This window comes from Caretta caretta, chromosome 3, assembly GCF_965140235.1.
Source record: "Caretta caretta isolate rCarCar2 chromosome 3, rCarCar1.hap1, whole genome shotgun sequence".
In the NCBI taxonomy this organism is placed as follows: domain Eukaryota; kingdom Metazoa; phylum Chordata; order Testudines; family Cheloniidae; genus Caretta; species Caretta caretta.
Window position 1 is genome coordinate 69,989,764 of NC_134208.1, and position 23,566 is coordinate 70,013,329.

The window sequence follows — 23,566 nt, forward strand, 5'->3', positions numbered from 1 at the left end:
AGGTCTTACGCTTTAACCGTGGAAGAAGCCTTAGAAAGAAGAGAGAAAAACTCAAGGAGGAAAGACGAGCTCAGTCTGTACCAAGAGATGAGGTGGTACAGAGTAAGGTACAGCCAAGCATTTCCAGTTTAATGTGTTAAAAGGCAGGGAAGTCTGACCTAGTGATTACAATAAAATCCTTCAGCACTGAATTCACCTTTTGTGTAGCTGTGCAGCAGGCACCTGGAGAAACACACAGGTCCCTGACTGCAACCAATCCTATATAAGTTTCCAGCTTTATAATTCTTAGGGATGCTCAGAGCAAGGTATACTGTTAACCCTGGCCAGCGCAGTGCATCTTGCATTGCTGTTGAAGACCCTCTGGTGGTGATTCTCTATGCACTACTGTGCAAAACAACTTAAAATTAGGGATGTAGCAAAGACAAGCCCTCACAACTCCCTGTCTCTGTTTTAAATAGGGCAGTGTGTCAGCTGCTGAGGATACTCACAGCAGTGACCAGGTGCCTCAGAAGAAAGGAGATCTGAAAGATGAACCACGGTCAACTTCACCAGAGCCCAAAGGAAAGAATAACAAAAAGAAAAAGCCCAGAGAAAAGGTACCAATAAATTTAAAGTAACAGAGAGGGACTACTGTTAAACAATACAGAGTTCCCATCTCCTAGCAAAGGGGTAAGTACACCATCTCTCCAGCCTTCCGGTCTGAGACAGGAGTCAGCTAATTTTCTCAGATTCCAAGCAGCAGTCATTTATTGGGTTGGTTTTTTTTTTTGTAAATTGGGGAATGTTGTGTGTGTTTCAGATTTCAGCACTCTCAGACCCTGCTTCACCAGCTGACCAGCAGACACTCCTTGGTCCGCAGCAGAGCTTACCTAAGCATCGTAGAAGTAAACATCGTTGCTCATCTCCACCACCCCCACATGAGTTCAGAGCCTACCAGCTTTACACACTGTATCGTGGAAAGGATGGTAAAGTAATGCAGGTAAACAAGCTATCACAATCAAAAATCAGTGAAGTACAAGTGCCAACTGGATTTGAGCACAGTTAGGAAATGAAACAGAGATGGCCTCTGACTATGTATTATGTTGTTAATTCTTCAGTTTGTTGTATGGGATTCACCAGTATTTTAGAATGAAGCCTGGCAACAGTAAGGTGGTTTTATGCATACCATGTGGTGTATGTTTAAGAGGTTTTGATAAATGAAGCATTTTCTATTTGTAGACAAGGTGCACACAATGATTGAAAATGACACTAGAATCTTGCAAGTTTCCACTTTGGAATGTTATTACCTATTTCCAGTAGGAAAAGCTAGAAGCTTTATAAATGAAAAGAAATGCACAGTCTCTGCCCTGAAGAGTTTACAGTCCAAACAGAAAGCCTGAATATGTGCAATACCTTTATGTTTCAGTTTCTTCTCTTTACTAAATTGTGTCTATTGGAGTTCAAGAATTACTAGAGGCTGGGTTTAACATACTGTTGCCCCTTTTTGACTTGTAAGGTTAGCCAAAATTCAGGGTCTTGCAAGCTGTTTCCCTAAGAAGAAATTGATGTCAGGTATTTCTTTGATACAATCCTGCTTACTTACAAATAATGAACAAAGACCTTTCTCTGTGAACACAAGAAGAATTAAACAGGCTTGCTGCTTGCTTGTGTCTCCTTCTGTGGTGTTTCTCCTACTTTTTCTCAGACATGTCCCTGTACTAAAACAATATGCAGCAAAGCCCCTGAACCCATCTAGTTCTAATTCCTGAACAGCCTCCTATGTGCTTTTGTGTTGGGTAGAAGCTCCTATTGTTTCAGCTACTTGGTTCCATAAAGATGCTTTAATAGCTTCTTTACAACTATCTTAAATGAAGGGTAATGGTTATGCCCCTCCCCAATTTCACTGAGATTTATGAAATAGAGCAGAGTGGTTAGTGAACAGGAAATACCAAACCACATAAACTCACTGCACTTCAGACACTGTAATTTGCTAACCTCGTGAATATGCAATGGATATTCCACCCATTTGTTTGACTTAGTATAGTTCCCCTAAATGTGAATCTGCAAATATTCACTTAAAGCCCTTTTTAGAACAACACAAAAGCATGCAATAAATTATCAAGTGATTCCCCTATTGAAATGTAAGTGACTTTGATCTGATGGGTCTATTCCATCTAACTACTGCTGCTTTTATGCATTTTGTACCAAGACACATTCAGGAAAGCAGTGCTTCCCATCTCTGACTCTGAACATAAACCTTTATTCTCCCTTGCTGCACTTGGGGAATCGTGTATATCAGAAGGTAGGATGGAATTTAACAGAAACTATTGAAGAGCATCTATTGCAGACCTCATATACTCTGTTGCCATGATGGCCAGAGGCCTCAAGAAGTAGAAACTTTGGAGGAAGGATTGGAAAATTCCAGAGCTGAGCACAATGAGGACTATTCTGATGTTAGATGTGGGATTCAAGAAAGAAACCTGAGGCAGAGTTATTTTATTTATTTAATTATTTCTATGGTAGTGCCCAGGAAGAGCTGGGCAATTTCTATACGTTCAATGAGGGATGGTTTCTGCTGCTCCAAGAATCCCTCAGTCTAAGGACAGAGGTAGGGAAAGGAACAAGAAGTAAGGATCTGCATACATGTCAGTTACATTTACTTATAGGCAGCATGGCATGAGTGGGGCTTTGAGAGACTTACATTTGGACATAGCAGGGTTCTTGCCGATGAGCTCAGGGAGGCTGCAAGGAAGAAGGCAAAGAGATGTGTGTGAGAGAAGTTGCCAGCAGACAGGTGAGGATGAGAGGAATGCTAGTGCAGCGAAGGGGGTTATGCAATGATATATATGGGATTTTAAATTGCAATTGAAGGAAACTGAGCAAAATGTTCAGGTTAAAGAAAAGTCAGAAGCCAAAACAAATCAGTTTTATAGCATCAAAAGCAAAAGAACACCCCAAAACCAACAACTCCCCTCCCCAATTTTACAGCATCGATAAGAATCATAACGTTAGGTCTCAGGCCCCAATCCTGTAATTGGATTTGCAAGATGGATCCTTGTTACCCATCTGGAGTCTCAGTGAAGTCAACAGTGCTCCATGCAGATCAGATTGCAGAACCCCAGTCTAAATCATTCCCAAACAAAATATACTTCATATATTTGTTTCCTTCTTCATGCAGGCCATGAGAGGTTATCAGGACAGTAATACAGTACCAAAGCAGATTAGCTAGGGTGGCAGGAAGTTCAATTATAGAAGAAGTAGTGAAAATTTACTGACTGTTTGAGTGTTAATAGCACAGAGGGATAAAATCAAGCTATTTTGCTATTCCTTGTGCTCTCAGGCCCCAATAAATGGATGTCGTTGTGAGCCACTGATTAATAAACTGGAGAATCAGCTGGAGGCAACCGTGGAGGAGATAAAAGCTGAGTTTGGGACAGTGCAGGATAAGATGAATATCAAGCTGGGACAGATGGAAAACAAAACTCAACATCAAGTAAGAAAATGGTCCAGGGATATGCTATTAATGTTAGAAACATGGTTAAGTCTCAGTAAATATTTTCATTTTCATTGTGTGTGTGTGTGTGTGTATATGTGTATATAAATAAATCTAATTCACACCTGTGACCTTTAAACTATGATGTTCCACCGGGAGATCTATTGTTACAAGCCAGAGTCCTGAGAAGAATAATAGTTAAAATAAACTGTACAGGTGACCTTCTGTGCTCACTTTGCATAGTGAATCAGAACTGGTTAGCTTCACTTTTAGGGTCTGATAGACTAAAGACAATGCTGCAGCTGTTGGGATTCAATGAAGGGAATGTTTAAAATTATCATGCTTTAAAATTTCAGTGAAAACAAGTTTTTAATTACTTTTAATTGTACAGCTTCGTGAGTGCCCGTTCCCCATCCCCCTTCTTGTAAGCAAGTTCTAATACTAGTTGATACTGTTCCTAGAAATGAAGGGTGAGAGTCAAAAGATTCATGATAATTTATCAGATGTACACTGATTTTTTCCTAACATGGTCTTTTGAACTGAGCTTTTGTGTTCTACCACAGCTCCGTGTTTTAGATAAGTTAATGGCTGAGAGGCTGTCTGCAGAGAGAAGAGAGTGCCTTCATCGCCTTCAGCAGCACGCTGAACTCGAAAAAACTGAGGGAGAGAAACGGCAGGTATGGGAGGAACAACGGTTCCACACAATTAACATAAATAAATAGCAGTAAGGGATGGATTAGTTGAAAGTTTGGTGCCAGTAAGCAGTGAAATGTCTGGATGCTTATCTGGCCCTCTGAAATATTTGAAGTGGACTTTAAAAGGTTATTTTGGTGGGGCTGGGGAGTTTCCAGAAGTCAGGAAGGTAAAATCTGGTCTGAGCTCTGACAACTTAGGGTTGGGCGTATGGAAACTTTTAACAAAGAATTCTTTTCCTTAAAATAATCACTAGAAGTTTTAACAACACACAACATTTTGAAAATTTGACTCAAGAACATCCCTTTCAACTTTTACTCTCTTGATCCTGGTGGTCATTTTATTAGTTCTTCTGTCACCAGAGTGTCTTTTAGATAGACCAAGCATGATTTTTTAAATGTACAATTTTTTTTAAAGGAATTTTAAACCTGCTTTCTACAACCTAAAAAGGATACTCTACTTTTTCCTCCTTAGGTGATCTTTTCACTGTACGCTGAGACGATCCCCTTCCTCAAACACTCTTTTCCTTGATCTTTTCCTGCCCTCTTCCTCTGAAAAACACTTTCATGGAGAGAGGCAGAAGACTGCAGTCCCTTCCCTGTAGCATTATGGCAATACGACACTTTTCCCAAATTGAGCATTGCTGCAAATAAGCCACTATTACTTAGATTTATTTCTTTAACAGAATACTGGAACAGATATTATTGTCCTCTAGCAGATACCCATCTGCTGTTTTGAATCCATCTCTTGGGTACAAACTCCCCACAAACATGCTAGTAAAGTTCTACTTGCCCACTCACCGAGGGCTAGTAACTCTCTTTTGATAGGGAAGTAAAAACTAGGTATTTTCATTATGAAAATCCCAGTAAGAGTAGAGAAATACATTTCATACCTGTACTGGTAGATTTTCATGACACAACTTTGCAAAGCTGCCATAAACAAGAATAGGGGCGTAATATTAAAATAACTACTGCCCAGATATGCCTATGGAGACAGGGATGATCATTTAATCCGTTGATCTCTCTCTCATCGCCAAAACCACTTTATCCAGAGGACATACTTCTGAGGCAGAAACAACAATTAGAGCTGCCCAAAGTTTTATAGCAAGAGGCCTGGGTATCAAACTGTCTTCTCTACCTGCTGGTCTCTGAGCCTTCTCCAGGAAGACTGAAGAAACCTCAGTCTTCTAATACTCCAAAAGAAAGAGTGATCCATAACAGACAATCTCCTATCTGAATTATACTTAAGAAGCATAATATATATTCTTGTTCTATTAGGGCCTGATTCAATCAGTGGAAAGACTCCCACTGAATTCAATAGATTTTGGCTTAGACCCGTAGTAAACTGTTTGGGTAAGGACATGTTATTTGCATGGCACAAAGTCACAGTGCCACATAAATAACAGGCAAACTGAAGTATACAGGGACTGTTCTTTCTATATAATTCAGTTCTTACTGAATTTTTAAAATGTTCATCAGCAAATGCCCTCTAATACTAAGCATTTTTGTAACCTGAAAACCAGCGTTTGATTGTAAGTGACTGTGTTATCTGTTCTTCTAGCACAAAAACAAGAGAAGCACAGAAATCAGAGGTGGCACCATTGTCCCCAAAAACCCAATAGTGTTTGATCTGGACTTTTTTCTCCTAAAATCTGTTAGCTCTAATCACCGTCTTGCATAGCTGTAACATCTGTGTATAAATGTTGTTTATGCCACTAGAAAATTACCATTTACTGTGATGTGTAGTGATTGTCAGCGAGGGCTGCTGTTGTAAACAGTAACTTTACTATGGCACAGGCACATTATAGTGAGCTCCATCGTAGATGGACTGAAGATTGTACCTGGAGTAATACATACTGACTTAAAATCTGGCAAAACATTTTTCTTTCACAGATTTCCTTGGTGGATGAATTGAAAACCTGGTGCATGTTAAAGATTCAGAATCTGGAGATGAAGCTTTCTGGAGATTCTAGATCTTCAAGACCAAAATCAACTCTGTCCACTTGTGAGTCCCTCACCGAGACCCTGGCTACAGAGAACCTCCATAGTGCCAAGGACTGTAAAACCAACCAGAGCCCACTACAGTCAGAGGACTCACAGCAGCATTCCTATATCACACTTCAAAATAGTCTCTCAGAAGACATGGGAAGGAGTGGAGTCCAGACATCAGAACAAAGCTTTGGAACACATTATTTTGCTGTTGAACAAGACACTGTATCAGGTATAATCTTGTTAGACATTTAGCTGTAGTTTTCAAAGGCATGTGCTGATTCACAAGGGAATAAAAATGCCAAGATTACTTAACTTCAGTGGTATGCTTTCCTTCCAGTCATCAATACCTCTCTTCCCCCATCTCCACACATTCTGGTTAAAACATGTTGCCTCCTTCAAGGCAACCACTAAAGTTTCAGGGCTTAGTTGGCAGGAATTTACCTTATTATATTTTTCTTGGCAAATCCTCAGCTGGTGAAAATAGATGTAGTTTCTACCACTTTCAGGGACAGTGGAGGGCTGGGTTTTCTCCCAACCCAGGGTCTTCCATGTAAGAGTGCACTAAACTGTCAAGTTTCCATTGAAGCGGCTATATTATATTTGTTTTATTGGTGCATGGACCGTATCCCCATATGTATAAACTATTCTTTTATGGTTTATCTATCCTAACTCCACACACCCTTTTTGTTCATTCTTCCTTTTTTCTCCCTTGATGATCACCATAGGAGTACATTCCATTCTTGAACATATGGTTTTCTGATTCTAATATTACTGAATGAACAGCTTGCTAAGTGTAGTTCTTCTAGCACACACTAACCTAAAGACCAAAAGCCTGATCTCTGTGATGTCTGATCTTGCTGGCCTACAGAAAAGGCATCCTGTGATCATGCCTCAATTTACGTTCTCGGGCAAGTAGGCTGCATTTTCTTTGAACAAATGTGTGTAAGTCAAGTCACTAGCCTGTGAATTTATCAATAGGAAGAAGTGATATATGTAGGGCTGTCAAGCGATTAAAAAAATTAATTGCACTGTTAACACTAGAACACCATTTATTTTAATTATTTTTGGATGTTTACTACATTTTCAAATTATTAATTTAAATTACAACAGAATACAAAGTGTACAGGGCTCACTTTATTTTTTTTATTACAAATATTTGCACTGTAAACAAAAAAAATTCAATTCTACCTCATACAAGTACTGTAGTGCAATCTCTTTATCATGAAAGTTGAACTTACAACTGTAGAATTATGTACAAAAAAACTGCATATAAAAATGTAAAACTTTAGAGCCTACCAGTCCACTCAGTCCTACTTCTTGGTCAGCCAGTCACTCAGACAAACAAGGTTGGTTACAATTTGCAGGAGATGATGGGTTCTGCTTGATAATGATCCAAAGCAGTGTGGACTGACATGTTCATTTTCATCATCATGAGTCAGATGCCACCAGTAGAAGGTTGATTTTCTTTAACGTGGAAACTACAGAACCCAAACCATCATAAGAGTGTTGCTCTTTTAAGATTTCTAAAAGCATGCTCCACACCTCATAACCCACAGTTGAAGAATCTGAGAGGAGAGTGCTGTAGCTATTTTTAGAAATCTCACATCAGTATCTTCTTTGTGTTTTGTCAAATCTGCTGCGAAAGTGTTTTTAAAAAACATGTGCTCGGTCATCAGCCGAGACTGCTAGAACATGAAATACATGCAGAATGTGGGTAAAACAGAGCAGCAGACATACAATTCTCCCCTTAAGGAGTACAGTCACAAATTTAATTGACGCCTTTTTTTTTTTAATGAGCATCATCAGCATGGAAACATGTACTCTGGAATGGTGCCGGAAGCATGAAGGGGTATAGGAATGTTTAGCATATCTGGCAAGTAAATACCTTGCAACGCCAGCTACAAAAGTGCCCTGTGAACACCTGTTCTCACTTTCAGGTGACATTGTAAATAAGAACCAGGCAGTGTAAAGAAACTTCTTTGTCTTAGCAATTGGCAGAATAAGTAGTAGGACTGAGTGGACTTGTAGACTCTAAAGTTTTACACTGTTTTGTTTTTGAGTGCAGTTATGTAACCAAAAAAAAATCTGCATTTGTAAGTTACACTTTCACGATAAAGAGATTGCACTTCTGTACTTTTATGAGGAACTGAAAAATACTGTTTCTTTTGTTTATATTTTTGATTACAAATATAGGCACTGTAAAAATGATAAAGTGAGCACTGTGCACTTTGTATTGTGTTGTAATTGAAATCAATATTGAAAATGTAGAAAAACATTCAAAATATTTAATATATTTCAAGTGGTAGTCTATTGTTATAAGTGTGATTATTCGCGATTAATTGACAGCCCTAGATATAAGACAATATATTATAAATGTCTACAAAATGTATAGCATGGTATATAGGAAACCTTGGCCTTCCCAATTCTCAGAACGGGAGATTCTCTTAATATTTGCATAAATGTCTGCTCAGAACTCTCATTCTTTTTTTAATTTATAGGTGCAGAGCAACAAATGATATCTGCTTGTCCAGCTCCTTCTGCAGTCCCTCAAGTTGTTAGGCCTAAAGACAAAGCTTTTAGCTCCAGTGCTTTTGACAGGTTCCAACAGGAAGTGCCATTGTCAGAGCATTCAGGTTCCAAATTAAGACATGTTAAGGTACAAACTGCTTTGCAGCCCTTGACTGAATTTGCAAAGACTGAGCAACAGAGTGGCTACTTCATAGACAAAGGAACTCAAACAAAGAAGTCTGGCAAAAGTGGGCAGTCAAGACACAGGCCCCAGCAACACACAGTAACACATACCCAGCCACAGCAACCATCCGCTCTGCCTGGAGATCAACCAGCCCCTCAGATCAAAGACACTTCACAAGCTCTGGAGATTACTCAGTACTTTTTTGAGGCTGTTTCCACTCAAATGGAAAAGTGGTATGAGCGGAAGATTGACGAAGCCCAGTGCCAAGCTAATCAAAAAGCACAGCAAGACAAAGCTGCACTCAAGGAGCATATTAAAAGTTTAGAAGAGGAGCTCAATAAATTAAGGACTAAGGTGCAAAAAGAAAGCTAGCATCAAGAAAACAGGTGCAGGCATGGAAACTGAGGAATTGTTTTTTATATGAACTGCAGTGTGGCTGATTTTGAGATCTATTAGTATGTAGAGTATTGAACCCAATACATACAAATATAAGAACTGCCCCTTTTAATGAGATGTAATTTTAGAAATTAGAAGTTCCAGAAATACCGGGAGTAAATATCCAAAAAGACTGTTTATGTAGTCATAAAACAGTAAGTCTCTGCACATGGGACACACTCATGATACTATGAGCCCATAAAATTTTACAGTCAGAGATAAGAATTACCAGGTACTTCATCACCAGGTACCAATAACCCAAATCACATTCTAAAGAGAAGAAAGAAAAGGAGTACTTGTAGCACCGTAGAGACTAACCAATTTATTTGAGCATGAGCTTTCGTGAGCTACAGCTCACTTCATCAGATGTATACCGTGGAAACTGCAGCAGACTTTATATACACACAGAGATCATGAAACAATACCTCCTCCCACCCCACTGTCCTGCTGGTAATAGCTTATCTAAAGTGATCATCAGGTGGTGCTACAAGTACTCCTTTTCTCTGATGATCACTTTAGATAAGCTATTACCAGCAGGACAGTGGGGTGGGAGGAGGTATTGTTTCATGATCTCTGTGTGTATATAAAGTCTGCTGCAGTTTCCACGGTATACATCTGATGAAGTGAGCTGTAGCTCACGAAAGCTCATGCTCAAATAAATTGGTTAGTCTCTAAGGTGCTACAAGTACTCCTTTTCTTTTTGCGAATACAGACTAACACGGCTGTTACTCTGAAACCTGTCATTCTAAAGAGAGAGTTTTCCCATTTCCTTGTAGGTCACAAAAAACACCTAATGGAAATGGTTTTGTTAGAAATAAGTTTTGTTTACAGAAGCTTCCCACTGATACTTTCCTCTGCCTTGGGTTTGCGTTGTTCAAGCATACTGTAACTTTGACTTCTCCTTAATTATTGTTTGAATAATTATTACAGGTTACATGATTAGTGACGGTATCTATTCAAGTAACCTTATTGAAAAGTTGTAATTTCTTATATCAGATGAATGGCAAATATTTTACCAAGTCCTCACTATGTTTTATGAGCAGCAGTACGTTCATAGGCAAGACTCTTCCTCTGAGATGCCTAAATTCCAATTTTCTATAGGAGCATGAAACACACAGACCCAGTGTGAATTCCTGGCTCCACTAAAGTAAATGGCAAAACTCCCATTATCTTCAGTAAGGCCAAAATTTCACTCCAAATGACTTGCCTAGCACCTCTTAAGTAACCCCCTCTTTCTTTTGTTTTCCCACATCCATTTCCCTTTAAGTGAAAAAAAGAAGAATTAGGGACCCTATATGTCCATTGTTTTCTAAAGGAAAATCCATTCCAGACCACCAAGCTTAATAATTAGACAACTGCAAACTGACTAGCAGAACACCAAGGCTGACTGTACTGAACAGAAAATTCTGATAGCAGTTTGGCCACATCGTTTGCCATAAATGAAAATGTTCAACTTTGATGGACAGAAAATTCCCCTTTGTGAACTGCTATTGAGAATCTTTGAGCTTATTATTTATCGTTTATATTGCAGTAGTGTCTAAAAGCCTCAACCGTGTTGGGCCCCAATTCTGCTCAGTAATGTACAAACATAAGTTACCATAGATAGTTGCAGCTCTATCCATCTAGGGCTTTGTGCTTTAATCTAGTAGGAGACTCCATAAGATACTGACAATAGAGACAAGGTTATTTAACAGAGATCACGATAGCCCAGGAACAGCTATCCTAAATCATTCCACTTAAAAAAAAACTGCAATATTATGCCAAGGAAAAAAAAACCAAACAAGCAATCTCTTGACACTGGAAATCCAGATGAACAAAACGTACTTTACAGTATTGTAAACATTAACTCTTTAGAAATCGAGCTCATATCTTTTTAGTACATGTATAAAGCAAAGAAAATTGTATTATATTACAGTATTTTTAATTCTTATTAATGCACTATTAAGACAAGTACAGTATATCTGTAGTAATGGAGATATTTGTTAATGCTAATGCTTTGACTTCAGTAGTCAAAAATAAAGAATTAGACATTTTCATATGTTTACAACTTTTTTAAGTCAATTGTTTAAGCTACTGTAGGAATGCAGAGGCATGTTATCTATTTAATTTTTGTATCATCTTGATAAAAAGTGAATGTTTTTGCCTAGTAATTAAACATAAATGTTGCTCAGAAAGCTATTTTTCATGTGTTTTCTAGCTTTACAGAGTTGATCACATTGAAAACTGCAGATACAGAGTGGGAAATGAGAAGCAGTAATAATAAATTCAAAGGAACCAGGGCTGTCAAGCAATTAAAAAAATGAATCGCAATTAATTGCACTGTTAATAATAGAATACCATTTATTTAATATTTTTGGATGTTTTCTACATTTTCAAATATATTGATTTCAATTACAACACAGAATACAAAGTGTACAGTGCTCACTTCATATTTATTTTTGATTACAAGTATTTGCACTGTAAAAATAGTATTTTTCAATTCACCTAAGTACTGTAGTGCAGACTCTATCATGAAAGTTGAACTTTCAAATGTAGAGTTACGTACAAAAAAAATGCATTCAAAAATAAAAATGTAAAATTTTAGAGCCTGCAAGTCCACTCAGTCCTACTTCTTGTTCAGCCAATTGCTCAGACACAGAAGATTGTTTACATTTGCAGGAGCTAATGCTGTCCCTTCTTGTTTACAATGTCAGCTGAAACTGAGAACAGATATTCGCATGGCACTGTTGTAGCCAGCATCGCAAGATATTTACATGCCAGATGCACTAAAGATTCATATGTCCCTTCATGCTTCAACCACCGTTCCAGCGGGCATGCGTCCATGTTGATGATGGGTTCTGCTCACTAGCAATCCAAAGCAGTGCAGACCTACGCATGTTGATTTTCATTATCTGAGTCAGATGCCACCAGCAGAAGGTGGATTCTCTTTTTTTGGTGGTGCGGGTTCTGTAGTTTCTGCATCAAAGTGTTGCTCTTTTAAGACTTCTGAAAGCATGCTCCATACCTCATCCCTTGCAGATTTTGGAAGGCACTTCAGATTCTTAAACCTTGGGTTGAGTGCTGTAGCTATCTTTAGAAATCTCACATTTGTACCTTCTTTGCGTTTTGTCAAATCTGCAGTGAAAGTGTTCTTAAAATGAGCAACATGTGCTGGGTCATCATCCGAGACTGCTATAACATGAAATATATATGCAGGTAAAACAGAGCAGGAGACATACAATTCTCCCCCTAAGGAGTACAGTTACAAATTTAATTAATGCATTTTTTTTTTTAACAAGCATCATCAGCATGTCCTCTGGAATGATGGCCGAAGCATGAAGGGGCATAGAATGTTTAGTATATCTGGCATGTAAATACCTTGCAATGCTGGCTACAAAAGTGCCATGCAAATGCCTGTTCTCACTTTCTGGTGGGCAGAAGACGAGGGCAGCATTATCTTCTGTAAATGTAAACTAACTTGTTTGTCTTAGCAATTGGCTGAACAAGAAGTAGGACTGAGTGGATTGTAGGCTCTAAAGTTTTACACTGTTTTGGTTTTGAGTGCAGTTATGTAACAAAAAAAAATCTACATTTGCAAGTTGCACTTTAATGACAAAGATTGCACTACAGTACTTGTATGAGGTGAACTGAAAAATACTATTTCTTGTTTATCATTTTTACAGTGCAAATATTTGTAATAAAAATATACACTTTGATTTCAATTACAACATGGAATACAATATAGATGAAAAATGTAGAAAAACATCCAAAATATTTAATAAATTACAATTGGTATTCTATTGTTTGACAGTGCGATTAAAGCTGCAATTAATTGCAATTAATTTTTTTTAACTGCGATTAATTGACAGCCCTAGTGGGAACTAAGCCCCTGAATTCTAATCCCAGTTTTCCCATTAATTTACTATCTATAAAATGCAGATAATACTTAGGTACAAAAATTATCTTACAGAGGTTCTATAAGGATTAACTAATTTAGTGACAGGTATTATTCATTCAACACAACGTTTACCATGGGACACAGGGAAAGGGAGCCTTTTCTGGCATTCTCCCCTACCCCACACTCTACACATTAGGCAAAATTGAAGTGATTCTTGGCTACTACCCACATAATCCACCCTGCCCTTTTACATACACAACCAAAATTAATCCCATTATTCCATGAGAGTTTCTAATTCCTGCATGGACTCCTGCAGCAGATCTCATAACCCCTAAAAGGCTTCTGGCAGAGAGACTCACATGGACTCTGATGGAGTCCGCACATTGTGCTCCTACAGACTTATGGAACCAACTGGGTTAGTTGCTTCATGGGACATTCTCAGTCAAGGACTGTACCCTGGTTGGAAGTCTTATATTGCCCAAAGTGGGTAAGGAGTGACAAAGTTCATTTTGACCTGTACAATTTGTTATATAAAATTGCTTATAAAAACTAAGCACAAGCTGAGTTAACGAAATTTACAATCTGAATGTTTGAACTAAAAACTGTGATTACACAGTTTCAAGACTCTGGTAAAATCACAATTGCTAGAATACAAGTGAAAGGAAATGCCCATTAGGATTGCTAGATGTTGGTTTTGATTAAGGGGGTCATCTCTTTCTGTACTATGTTTTTCTGGGGGCAGCTGGCAGCTTGTTGAAGGGAGAGAGGAGGAGAAAGGCCTTACTGTGAGTCAGAGCTTCACTAATCATGGTTGTCACCGCTCTCACCACCTGTTGGGACCTCGACATCATTTTCCTGCATCTGAATGATGTCCTAATCTGATCAGACAAGTAGAAGGAGCCAGATGACATCACCTTTAGAGGGTCAGCTAAATCCTGAGCAACAGCTGGGATATGAACCTGATGTTCCTAATATTACTCCCTACCTATGTGTCAGTGCCTCCTTATTTCTTCTTCCTCTTTTGCCTTCTAAGAGACCAGCTTAGCCCGCGAGGAGTAATCTACCCTTGCAATATTGCTGTAAGCCTGTGACCAAAGAGGCAAGCTAAAAACAAGATTGATCGAGACTGCTAAGTACTAGAATAGCTAATAAGTTTGTGTGCTTTGCCAGTGATTGTTTCTAGCAGCTAAAGTGCAAGCAAGGAACAAACTGAAGCTGCAATTTAGAAAAGATCCATGAAGCTTATATCTCCCACTGGGTGTGTTTATTTTAAAAGTATGTTGGTTGAACTTCACCCACTAACCCTCAGAAGTTGCCAGCTAAATCTGACTTTTCCAGCAAAGACTTCTACTATAACCTTAAGACTACCAAGCAAAGTTTCTCTCTAGATAGAAAAAGGGAAGTTTTCAAAACAAAGTTTCAAATGTTTTAACTGTTTTTTGTGAATTTGTTAAAAGGTTTGTGTTACTGTGGGAGTAGGCCAGCATAAGTTTATATAAAGCACAATTAATTTAATGTTACAATAAAAGGGTTCTAGTACATTTTAAATCCTGAGCTCAACACTGTAAAAGGGACAGAGTGTTAATGACAAGCTCAACTAGTTGGCAGAAATTAAAGAGACACCAACTTGAAAAAAAAAAATCACACTTTCTTATCCCTTAAGGTTACTATAATTGAAGACAAGTTAAAATGAAGAAAAAAAATCTTATCTTACTCAAGTTCACTAGTGTGTTGAGAGTGCAAGTTATTTTTTGTATTGTGGTAGCTCCTAGAAGCCCCACAGCCTCAACAAGGATGGTCCCAGCCCCAAAGAGCCTACAGTGTTATGTACAATATAAAAACATTAGGTGATACAGACAGAAAAAGACAAGGAAACAATTAGACAATACTGGTCAGCATGATCTGCAAGAAACTGTAACCCTGCAGCAGTGTGCAGATAGAGATAGAGAAAGGGGAGTGGGAGGGGTGGGAAGACTTGGCCTTTGATGGTGATATACTCAGGCTCTGCTCAAAAAGGCCCTTCTAATCATCAAGGAAGCAGATTGTTTTTTAAAGCACTGAAGAAAAGAAATCAGGACATACTAATAAAGAGCCTACTACCAGAATATTGATTTTCCTTTGAATTCCATTTTTTTAAAATCATCTTGTCAGTGTCTGTTTAAAAAATCCACAGGAGCAACCTCTCTCAACACAAACCAGAGAGCTGTCTAATCCAGAGTCTCGTCTTCGGTAGTGGCCAGAACCAGATGCTTCAGAGAGAAGCTCAAGAAACCCCACAGACAACAATTTTGGAATATAGCCTAACTACAGGAGAAATTTCTTTCTAACAGCCCGTCAGTCAGTGGTTGGCTAACCAGCCTTGTGAAGTCTTTCAACCAAGACTGCAGGTATAGCTTTGAAGAAACTTGGTCTGCTGCTTGTTAGAGCTGAACCAAGACATACTAGCTGGCAGCTGTGTACATCTGTTGTTTGGATATATAGCTATTTACATTCAGAGAAACTCAACCTCCTTTACTTTTGAAATTGATATAAACAAAATATGTTGCCATTCATGTGGGGAATACAACATGAGGAAGGGCCACAACATTAATATACCTTTTCTGTTTGTTCTTCTTTATGTAAGAGATGAACACTTGTCAGTATAATCACAAGAGCTATTTCTTAATTTGGCAATAACCATATCCTAGGTTAAATTCTCTCACACTGTTAAGGTTTAATCAATCATGATTATGATTAAAGACACTACTTCAAACAAACAGGATCAAATTATCACCTACACATGGGGAATTTTCTTAGTATTTTGAACAAGTTTATTATGAAACAAACTTCAGGAGTTTGGGACTCTAGAGAAGACTCCCATAAGATTGTAACATTTAGAAGTACTAACGTAGGAAAAAACAAACAAAAATCTGGTTTGAATTTCTTTTTTTTCTTTGGCAATGCTGCTCTTCTCTCAGCAGGTATTATGCCACACTTTCGATTATTTGAACAAATATGGCGTAAGTAATTTGTCTATGCCAAATATTCAGGTAACAGACTCAAAAAGAGAAAGGAAATAATGGAATTGTACTGTATTCCACCTTGAAACATTACCGGTATCTTTGCATAAGATGAGGTGCTGCATCCTGGAGAAAGTACTGTACTTCTCACAGTGGATGAAAGTCCATTGGCTCTCAGAATTAAGGTTAGGAGTTTGCCAGCTGAAGTGTTCTCTCAAGCTCCTGAAGCTGCATGTTGCCCTGAGTAATCATCATCCTAATTGCATCCTGTAAAGTGAAATGGAATCTGTTGGGCTGAACACGTATAACACACTAGAGTACACAGATTTTTGCCAGAGTTGCTGCATTTTTCACTCAATTTCTTTGCCTGAGTCAACGGCACACAATAAAGCATTCAGCCTCTAAAACAATGAAGACAATATGTTCAATATGATAGGTGAAGCAACTGTCTCTCACCAACAGAAGTTGGTCCAATAAAAGACATTACCTCACTCACCTTGTCTCTCTAACATACTGGGACCGACACGGCTACAACACTGCGTATATTAATTTGCCATTCATTTTTCCTTAAGTTCTTAATAGTGCCATTGGGGGTTATTCCTGTGGCTTAAAAGTAAGTGGAAAAGTTTCTTTGATTCAAAAATCTAACTACATTAGTATTTTCTTTATACATCCATGTCCTTTCCAATGTTTCTGTGAATAAATGGTAAGAACCACAGATGTGCATTGTAGAGAGGGATTTTTAAGAGATAAATGGTGTGGACATTCTTCTGAAATTCTTTAGTCTGCATAATTCCAGCCAGTAATTCTTTACTACTGACTAGGAAAGGTGCACAACTGGCAAGACGGGGTGTAGAAATGTTTGAGAAAAGGTGAAGTTTTCCCCACCCATTGCTGCTTCCTATACAGATATCAAGTCAAGTCTGTTTTGTTCAGCCAAAATTAATAAATACTAATTTAAACATAACCCCAACAAATATCATAAAAGGCAGGTCCAGCATTAGTAAACTTAAACTTGCTCTCCACTATTCAATACAAAAGTTGTAAAATTAAAAGTTTTGTCTGATTCTTATTTCAAGCAAGCAGTTTTTGTTTTGTTTATTTAAGAAATCAGAAAAAAATAATCAGAAAAACTTTATTTACAAGCAAGAAAGAAAAGGAGAGATAGTGTTGATAGTTTTCATAGATTCCAAGGCCAGAAAGGGACCATTGTGATCATCTAGTCCAACCTCCTGTACAACACAGGCCATAAAACTTCCCCAAAATAATTCCTAGAGCATATATTTTAGAAAAAATATCCAATCTTGATTTAAAAATTGTTGGTGATGGGAGAATCCACTCTGAGCCTTCTTAAATTATTCCAATAGCTAATTACCCTCACTGTCAAAAATTTACGCTTCAGTTCCAGTCTGAATTTGTCTAGCTTGAACTTTCAGCCATTGGATTGTGTTATACCTTTCTTTGCTAGGTTAAAGAGCCCATTATTAAATATTTGTTTCCTGTGTATATACTAACAGACTAATCAAGTCACCCCTAACAAAGTTGCATGAGAGGAAAGTGATCAGGAACAGCCAGCATGGATTCACCAAGGGAAGGTCATGCCTGACTAATCTAATCGCCTTTTATGATGAGATTACTGGTTCTGTGGATGAAGGGAAAGCAGTGGATGTATTGTTTCTTGACTTTAGCAAAGCTTTTGACACGGTCTCCCACAGTATTCTTGTCAGCAAGTTAAGGAAGTATGGGCTGGATGAATGCACTATAAGGTGGGTAGAAAGCTGGCTAGATTGTCGGGCTCAACGGGTAGTGATCAATGGCTCCATGTCTAGTTGGCAGCCGGTATCAAGTGGAATGCCCCAAGGGTCGGTCCCGGGGCCGGTTTTGTTCAATATCTTCATAAATGATCTGGAGGATGGTGTGGATTACACTCTCAGCAAATTTGCGGATGATACTAAACTGGGAGGAGTGGTAGATACGCTGGAGGGGAGGGATAGGATACAGAAGGACCTAGACAAATTGGAGGATTGGGTCAAAAGAAATCTGATGAGGTTCAATAAGGATAAGTGCAGGGTCCTACACTTAGGATGGAAGAATCCAATGCACCGCTACAGACTAGGGACCGAATGGCTAGGCAGCAGTTCTGCGGAAAAGGACCTAGGGGTGACAGTGGACGAGAAGCTGGATATGAGTCAGCAGTGTGCCCTTGTTGCCAAGAAGGCCAATGGCATTTTGGGATGTATAAGTAGGGGCATAGCGAGCAGATCGAGGGACATGATCGTTCCCCTCTATTCGACATTGGTGAGGCCTCATCTGGAGTACTGTGTCCAGTTTTGGGCCCCACACTACAAGAAGGATGTGGATAAATTGGAGAGTCCAGCGAAGGGCAACAAAAATGATTAGGGGTCTAGCACACATGACTTATGAGGAGAGGCTGAGGGAGCTGGGATTGTTTAGCCTGCAGAAGAGAAGAATGAGGGGGGATTTGATAGCTGCTTTCAACTACCTGAAAGGGGGTTCCAAAGAGGATGGCTCTAGACTGTTCTCAATGGTAGCAGATGACAGAACGAGGAGTAATGGTCTCAAGTTGCAGTGGGGGAGGTTTAGATTGGATATTAGGAAAAACTTTTTCACTAAGAGGGTGGTGAAACACTGGAATGCGTTACCTAGGGAGGTGGTAGAATCTCCTTCCTTAGAAGTTTTTAAGGTCAGGCTTGACAAAGCCCTGGCTGGGATGATTTAACTGGGAATTGGTCCTGCTTCGAGCAGTGGGTTGGACTAGATGACCTTCTGGGGTCCCTTCCAACCCTGATATTCTATGATTCTATGATATAAAAGACATTGCTATGAGGCTTCTGCCTCCGATTGCTCACCTCATCTGTTGCATCTTTATTTCTTTTGAATTCTTCCCTTGCCCACTCCTTTAGATAGTGCCGATCAGTTTCGGTAGGTACCTGACGAATAGCCTGGAGAATTCTTCTGTATAACTGAAGAACCTGCTGCCGTCTCAAGAACTGCAAAGAAGAGGGGAACTGCCAGTTATGTTTGCTACTCCAGTGGTTTCCAGTCAGTTATATTATCAAAGAAAGGTTTTTTTAAAACCTTTGTAGAGATTTAAGCCAAATACCACCTGGAAATTAAATGAACCAAGAGAAAGTACCTGCTATGCAAGTTTAGTCTATAATAAGCTTAAAATTGAGAAGAAAAACAGAGTAAATTTTAAATTTGAATGATCTAATCTGAGCTGGGCTATTGGAATAGAGCAGGGGTTCTCAAACTTCATTGCACCGGGACCCCTGACAACAAAAATTACTACACGAGCCCAGGAGGAGGTACTGAAGCCTGAGTCCACCCAAGCCCCACCACCCTGGGCAGGAGGGCCAAAGCTGAAACCCCAGGGCATGTAACCTGAGCCCTGCCGCACAGGGCTAAAGCCCTGGGACTTTGGTCCCGAGCGATGGGGCTCAGGCTTCAGCTCTGGGCCCCAGCAAGTGTAAGTCACCCTGGGGACCCCATTAAAATGGGGTCCTGACTTACAGTTTGAGAACTGCTGGAATAGAAGGAAATCTATAAAAAGGACTAGAAACTCCCATGATTAGCTACTGTATATTGCAAAGTGCTTAGTCATAGACCAGGGCCCCACTGAGCCTCTATAAACACAACAGAAAGATGGTCCCTGCCCCACACATCTTACGATCTACAGCCTGGTCTACATATAGCTTTTGCACCAATATAATTATTTCAGTTAGAGATGTGATTTTTTTTTTACTGACATCACTATATTTAGGCTTGGGAGGATCAGATGTGTATTGGTAAATGTAAATTTCACTATACATGCACAAATAAATAAATATTTCCACTGATAATCAAAATGTATGGATAGGCAAAGTAAGAAAAATACTGCTTGAGAACTTATCAGAAGTTGATTTAAAGTTATTTACTTTGTATATTTTGACAATTGAGGTTTTAAAGATTATAAAGCATTAACTTTTTGAATATCAATGTCTCCTGTCTTTAAATAATCATTGTCTGAACCCCTCATAATTCCCCACAACTGTGAAAATTGAAATAGCCTAAAATTTATAAAAAATGCGTAAAAATAAACATTGATGTTATCAATCAAAATTATTTAAAAAAAAATCAAATTCTACCAAGCCTAGTTATACTTTTATACTGGTAAAACTTCATCCACACTAGGGTTGTACCAGTATATTACACTGGTACATCTTATTCCCCATCACATGTGGAATAGGTATACCAGTATAAGCACCTTTATATCAGTACTACAGTGTCCACTCTTACTTAGGGGGGGTTATACTACTTTAACTATACTAGTATAACATTTGCACAGACAAGCTCTAAATATCAGAGTTGTTAGCATAGAAATTATAGCTGTATTGGAGAAGGAAAGGGAGCTCTGTGGAACCCACACAGAAAATTGGGAGGGGGGATTAGAAGGATTCTTCAAACAACATGCTGAAGGAGCAATTAGAGAGATGAAAGAATCAGGAAAGGACTCAGTCATGAAAGCCAAGCCAGGTCAGATTACCAGAGGAAGAGCACAGCTGACCATGTCAAAAACCGTTGTGAGGTGGAGGAGGGGATGCAGCACTGTTTCTGAGCTTTGGCCACGGAGGGGGGCATCAGAGATTTGGCCAATGTCTATACGTACAGAGAGCTCTCCCGTCAGTATAATAAAAGCACCTCCACAAGAGGCAGAAGCTATGCTGGCGGTACATGCTCTCCTGCCGACATAACGCTGTGCACAGGAGTGCTTATGTTGATGTAATGTTTATGTTGATGTTGATGTTGCTTGGGGGTGGCTTTTTGACACCTCTGAGCAACATAAATTTTGCCGACACAGGCTTAGGGTGGAGACAAGCCTTTGGCAAGAACTGTTTCAGGGCAGGGCAGCAGGCTCGGCAGGGGTTTAGGAGGGAAACGGAGGGGAGGCTACTGACGTCCAGCTGGAGTTGTGGGTGCTTAGCCCGACTGAAAATTGGTCCAAGCCACTCACCCCAAGTCCCCCCGCAAGCGGCTGAACAGAGTCTCTGGCGCTGCCAGCTGCCCCCCCCCCTCGCTCCGGTTCTGAAAAACGCCGGGGCTTGTGCCAGTCACCCGGCCGCGCCCAGGTGGCAGGTAACAGGGGCAGCCTCTGAGCCCAGCCCCCCGAGCGGGGACCCCTGCACCCTGTAACCCGGCAGCGGCCCCGGGTCAGGCCGGCCGCTGGCTGCGCCCGGGCCCCTAACAGCAGGGGCTGAAGCCCCCCCGCTGCGGCAGCAGCGACTCCCTCAGCCGCCACCGCGACCCCCCAGCTGGGCGGCCCTGAGGAAGGAGGGGCTCTGGCCGGCGGCGAGACGGGACCCCCCGGGCCGCTACCTGCTTCAGTGTCAGCGCCGCCGGAGGCAGCCGGGACGCGGCCATGACACCGACCAGGCCCTGCGTGCGCGCCGCAGCCCCGCCTCCGCCTCCCGCCCTCGCGGGGCCCCTGGTCCCCTTCCTGCTCGCGGGGAGCGGCGGGTCCCGCTGCTCAGGCAGGGGCGGACACCCCCGAGGGCGTGAGGCTCAGCCAGGGGCGGGGAAGGGATTTTAAGGCCTGGCCGCGGCGTGGGCGGGAAACCTGCGGGTTCCGGGCCGCCCAGGGCCGTGCCCCGCCCCGGGCCGCAGAGCCGGCGCCAGCTCCTGTGGGCGCCCCCGAGGGAGGAGCCGCACAGCGCCCCCCGGCGTCCGCCTGCCCCAGCGCTGCAGCTGCGTGTTTGTGCCAGCGGGACCCAAGCCCGCCCCGCGTGGGCAGCCGGCGAGCTGGGAGGGGGTCTGAGAGGCTGGGACTGTGAACGCCTGGGGGGAGGCCTCCTTTCCCTGGACGATGGGATTAGGGAGGTAAATAACCCAGCAGGCTACAAACAGGATAGCTCAGTGGTTTGAGCATTGGCCTGCGGAACCCAGGGCTGCGAGCTCAATCCTTGAGGGGGCCGTTTAGGGAACTGGGGCAAAAAATGGGGATTAGTCCTGCTTTAAGCAGGGGCTTAGACTAGGTGACTTCCTGAGGTCCCTTCCAACCCTGATATTGTAAAATCAGTAAAGGCAGTACATTAGAAAGACAATGCCTGAGCTAGCTAAGATAAAAGGGCACTATTATTAGGAATGTAAAGATGAGGCTGAGTACAGCAAGTGAGCACAGAGCTTGCTGCACAGGAGGGGTTGGTTCCTGCAAATTAACCAAGCCCATCTAAAAATGGGTGAGGCAATGTATAGTAAATGTAATGAGATGTGTAATGTCTATAAAGGGAGAGAGTTGTCATGTACTTTTGGAGCTGTAATATACTTTGCATGCATCTAGGGTGACCAGATGTCCTGATTTTATAGGGACAGTCCCGATTTTTCACATTTGCTGTTTGGTCACCCTACATCGGTCCCACCTGCATTTGAGTCTAATCAACTCAGTATAGCACTGCTGTATACTAAATAAAGATATCTCAGTGACAAAGGCTGGAGTCTAACTACGTTCTTGGGAAGCATCATAGAAACTGATCCCAGAGGGAATCCCAAGGACTTTCCTCCCCAGCAGTCCTGAGGCTGTTTTAAATTATGCCTGGCTATACTCTTGGGGTTGAGGATAATCAGACATCTGGGAATTGCAGGAATACAGCAAAACTCCAGCCACACACTTTTCCCCCTTAACCACACCATCACAGCCCTATTAAAGAGCCCCCAACTGGATGCACACAAGGCTGATGCATTTAAGTCCCATAACACTGTTAAGTTCTCCTTGGTGTAAAGAGGCTCTAGGATCAAGCAGTATCTCTTTGGCCTCTTTAGCACACTTTGTGGGCACAGATTCTGTTACCCCTTGAGAGTTGGGACCTGCAATCCAGCTGGCCACAGTCCCCAAGCTAAATGTGGACCCTCCCCCCCTCCAAAGACCTCTCTAAAAATCCCAGTAGCTTAAGCACCTTCCCAGAGCGCCAACCCTGCAGGCATTCTCTGGTTTAGTTTACTTCTTCAGGGACAGGTGAGATTTCAAGCACATAACATGCAGGCTTAGTAAAGATTTCTGACCCAAACCACCATAGGACAAGAGACATACACATCTAGACAAAACAATTAAATGCCTATGTGCTTTTCCCTGCCTCAGTTTCCTCACCACTCAAGGCAGTAGTTTGGGGGTTTGGTCAGAATCCTTTAGGGTGTGCAGGATCCCCTCTCCTGCACACAGCTGCTTCTCTGAATCATTGAGTGTCTTCTCTACAGCCAGCTTCTTTTGACATTGGCTGGGCCTGCAGTACAAAAAGGTCCTCTCTGCTACAAAAGCATGTCCCTTCATTTCTCTCCATCTCTGTGATTTTAGCACCTAGCACTGACTCCTACTTTCTCTGTTTCCCCCTTTCTGGAGAATTTTCACTGCTTCAA

At 40.9% G+C, this 23,566-nt stretch overlaps 2 protein-coding genes across 13 annotated transcripts in view; one reads left to right on the forward strand and one right to left on the reverse strand.

The window, feature by feature from the left end:
• The window catches only part of ANKRD6 (ankyrin repeat domain 6), a 165,567-nt gene extending 155,929 nt beyond the window's left edge, over positions 1 to 9,638 (forward strand). For 8 of the 10 annotated variants that reach the window (XM_075126573.1, XM_048845018.2, XM_048845023.2 and 5 more), the window contains 7 exons: positions 3 to 107; positions 459 to 596; positions 800 to 979; positions 3,320 to 3,472; positions 4,036 to 4,149; positions 6,058 to 6,385; positions 8,655 to 9,637. In XM_075126573.1, coding sequence (XP_074982674.1) covers positions 3 to 107; positions 459 to 596; positions 800 to 979; positions 3,320 to 3,472; positions 4,036 to 4,149; positions 6,058 to 6,385; positions 8,655 to 9,220 — 1,584 coding nt within the window. In that variant the 3' untranslated portion in view covers positions 9,221 to 9,637. Of the gene's footprint in view, positions 1 to 2; positions 108 to 458; positions 597 to 799; positions 980 to 3,319; positions 3,473 to 4,035; positions 4,150 to 6,057; positions 6,386 to 8,654 lie in introns of all 10 variants that reach the window. The other 2 variants (XM_048845017.2, XM_075126572.1) reach the window with 1 other exon arrangement.
• The window catches only part of LYRM2 (LYR motif containing 2), a 55,364-nt gene extending 33,540 nt beyond the window's left edge, over positions 1 to 21,824 (reverse strand). The window contains exons 1-4 of one of the 3 annotated variants that reach the window (XR_012667611.1): positions 21,536 to 21,824; positions 19,030 to 19,170; positions 16,254 to 16,426; positions 2,466 to 2,721 (exon numbers count right to left, since the gene is read on the reverse strand). Coding sequence is in view for 1 of the 3 variants with exons in the window: in XM_048845024.2 (XP_048700981.1) it covers positions 16,346 to 16,426; positions 19,030 to 19,170; positions 21,536 to 21,580 (267 nt within the window). In the remaining 2 variants the exon portion in view is untranslated. Of the gene's footprint in view, positions 1 to 2,465; positions 2,722 to 15,945; positions 16,427 to 19,029; positions 19,171 to 21,535 lie in introns of those variants that run through there. The other 2 variants (XR_007355897.2, XM_048845024.2) reach the window with 2 other exon arrangements.
• Positions 21,825 to 23,566: the final 1,742 nt, after the last annotated feature.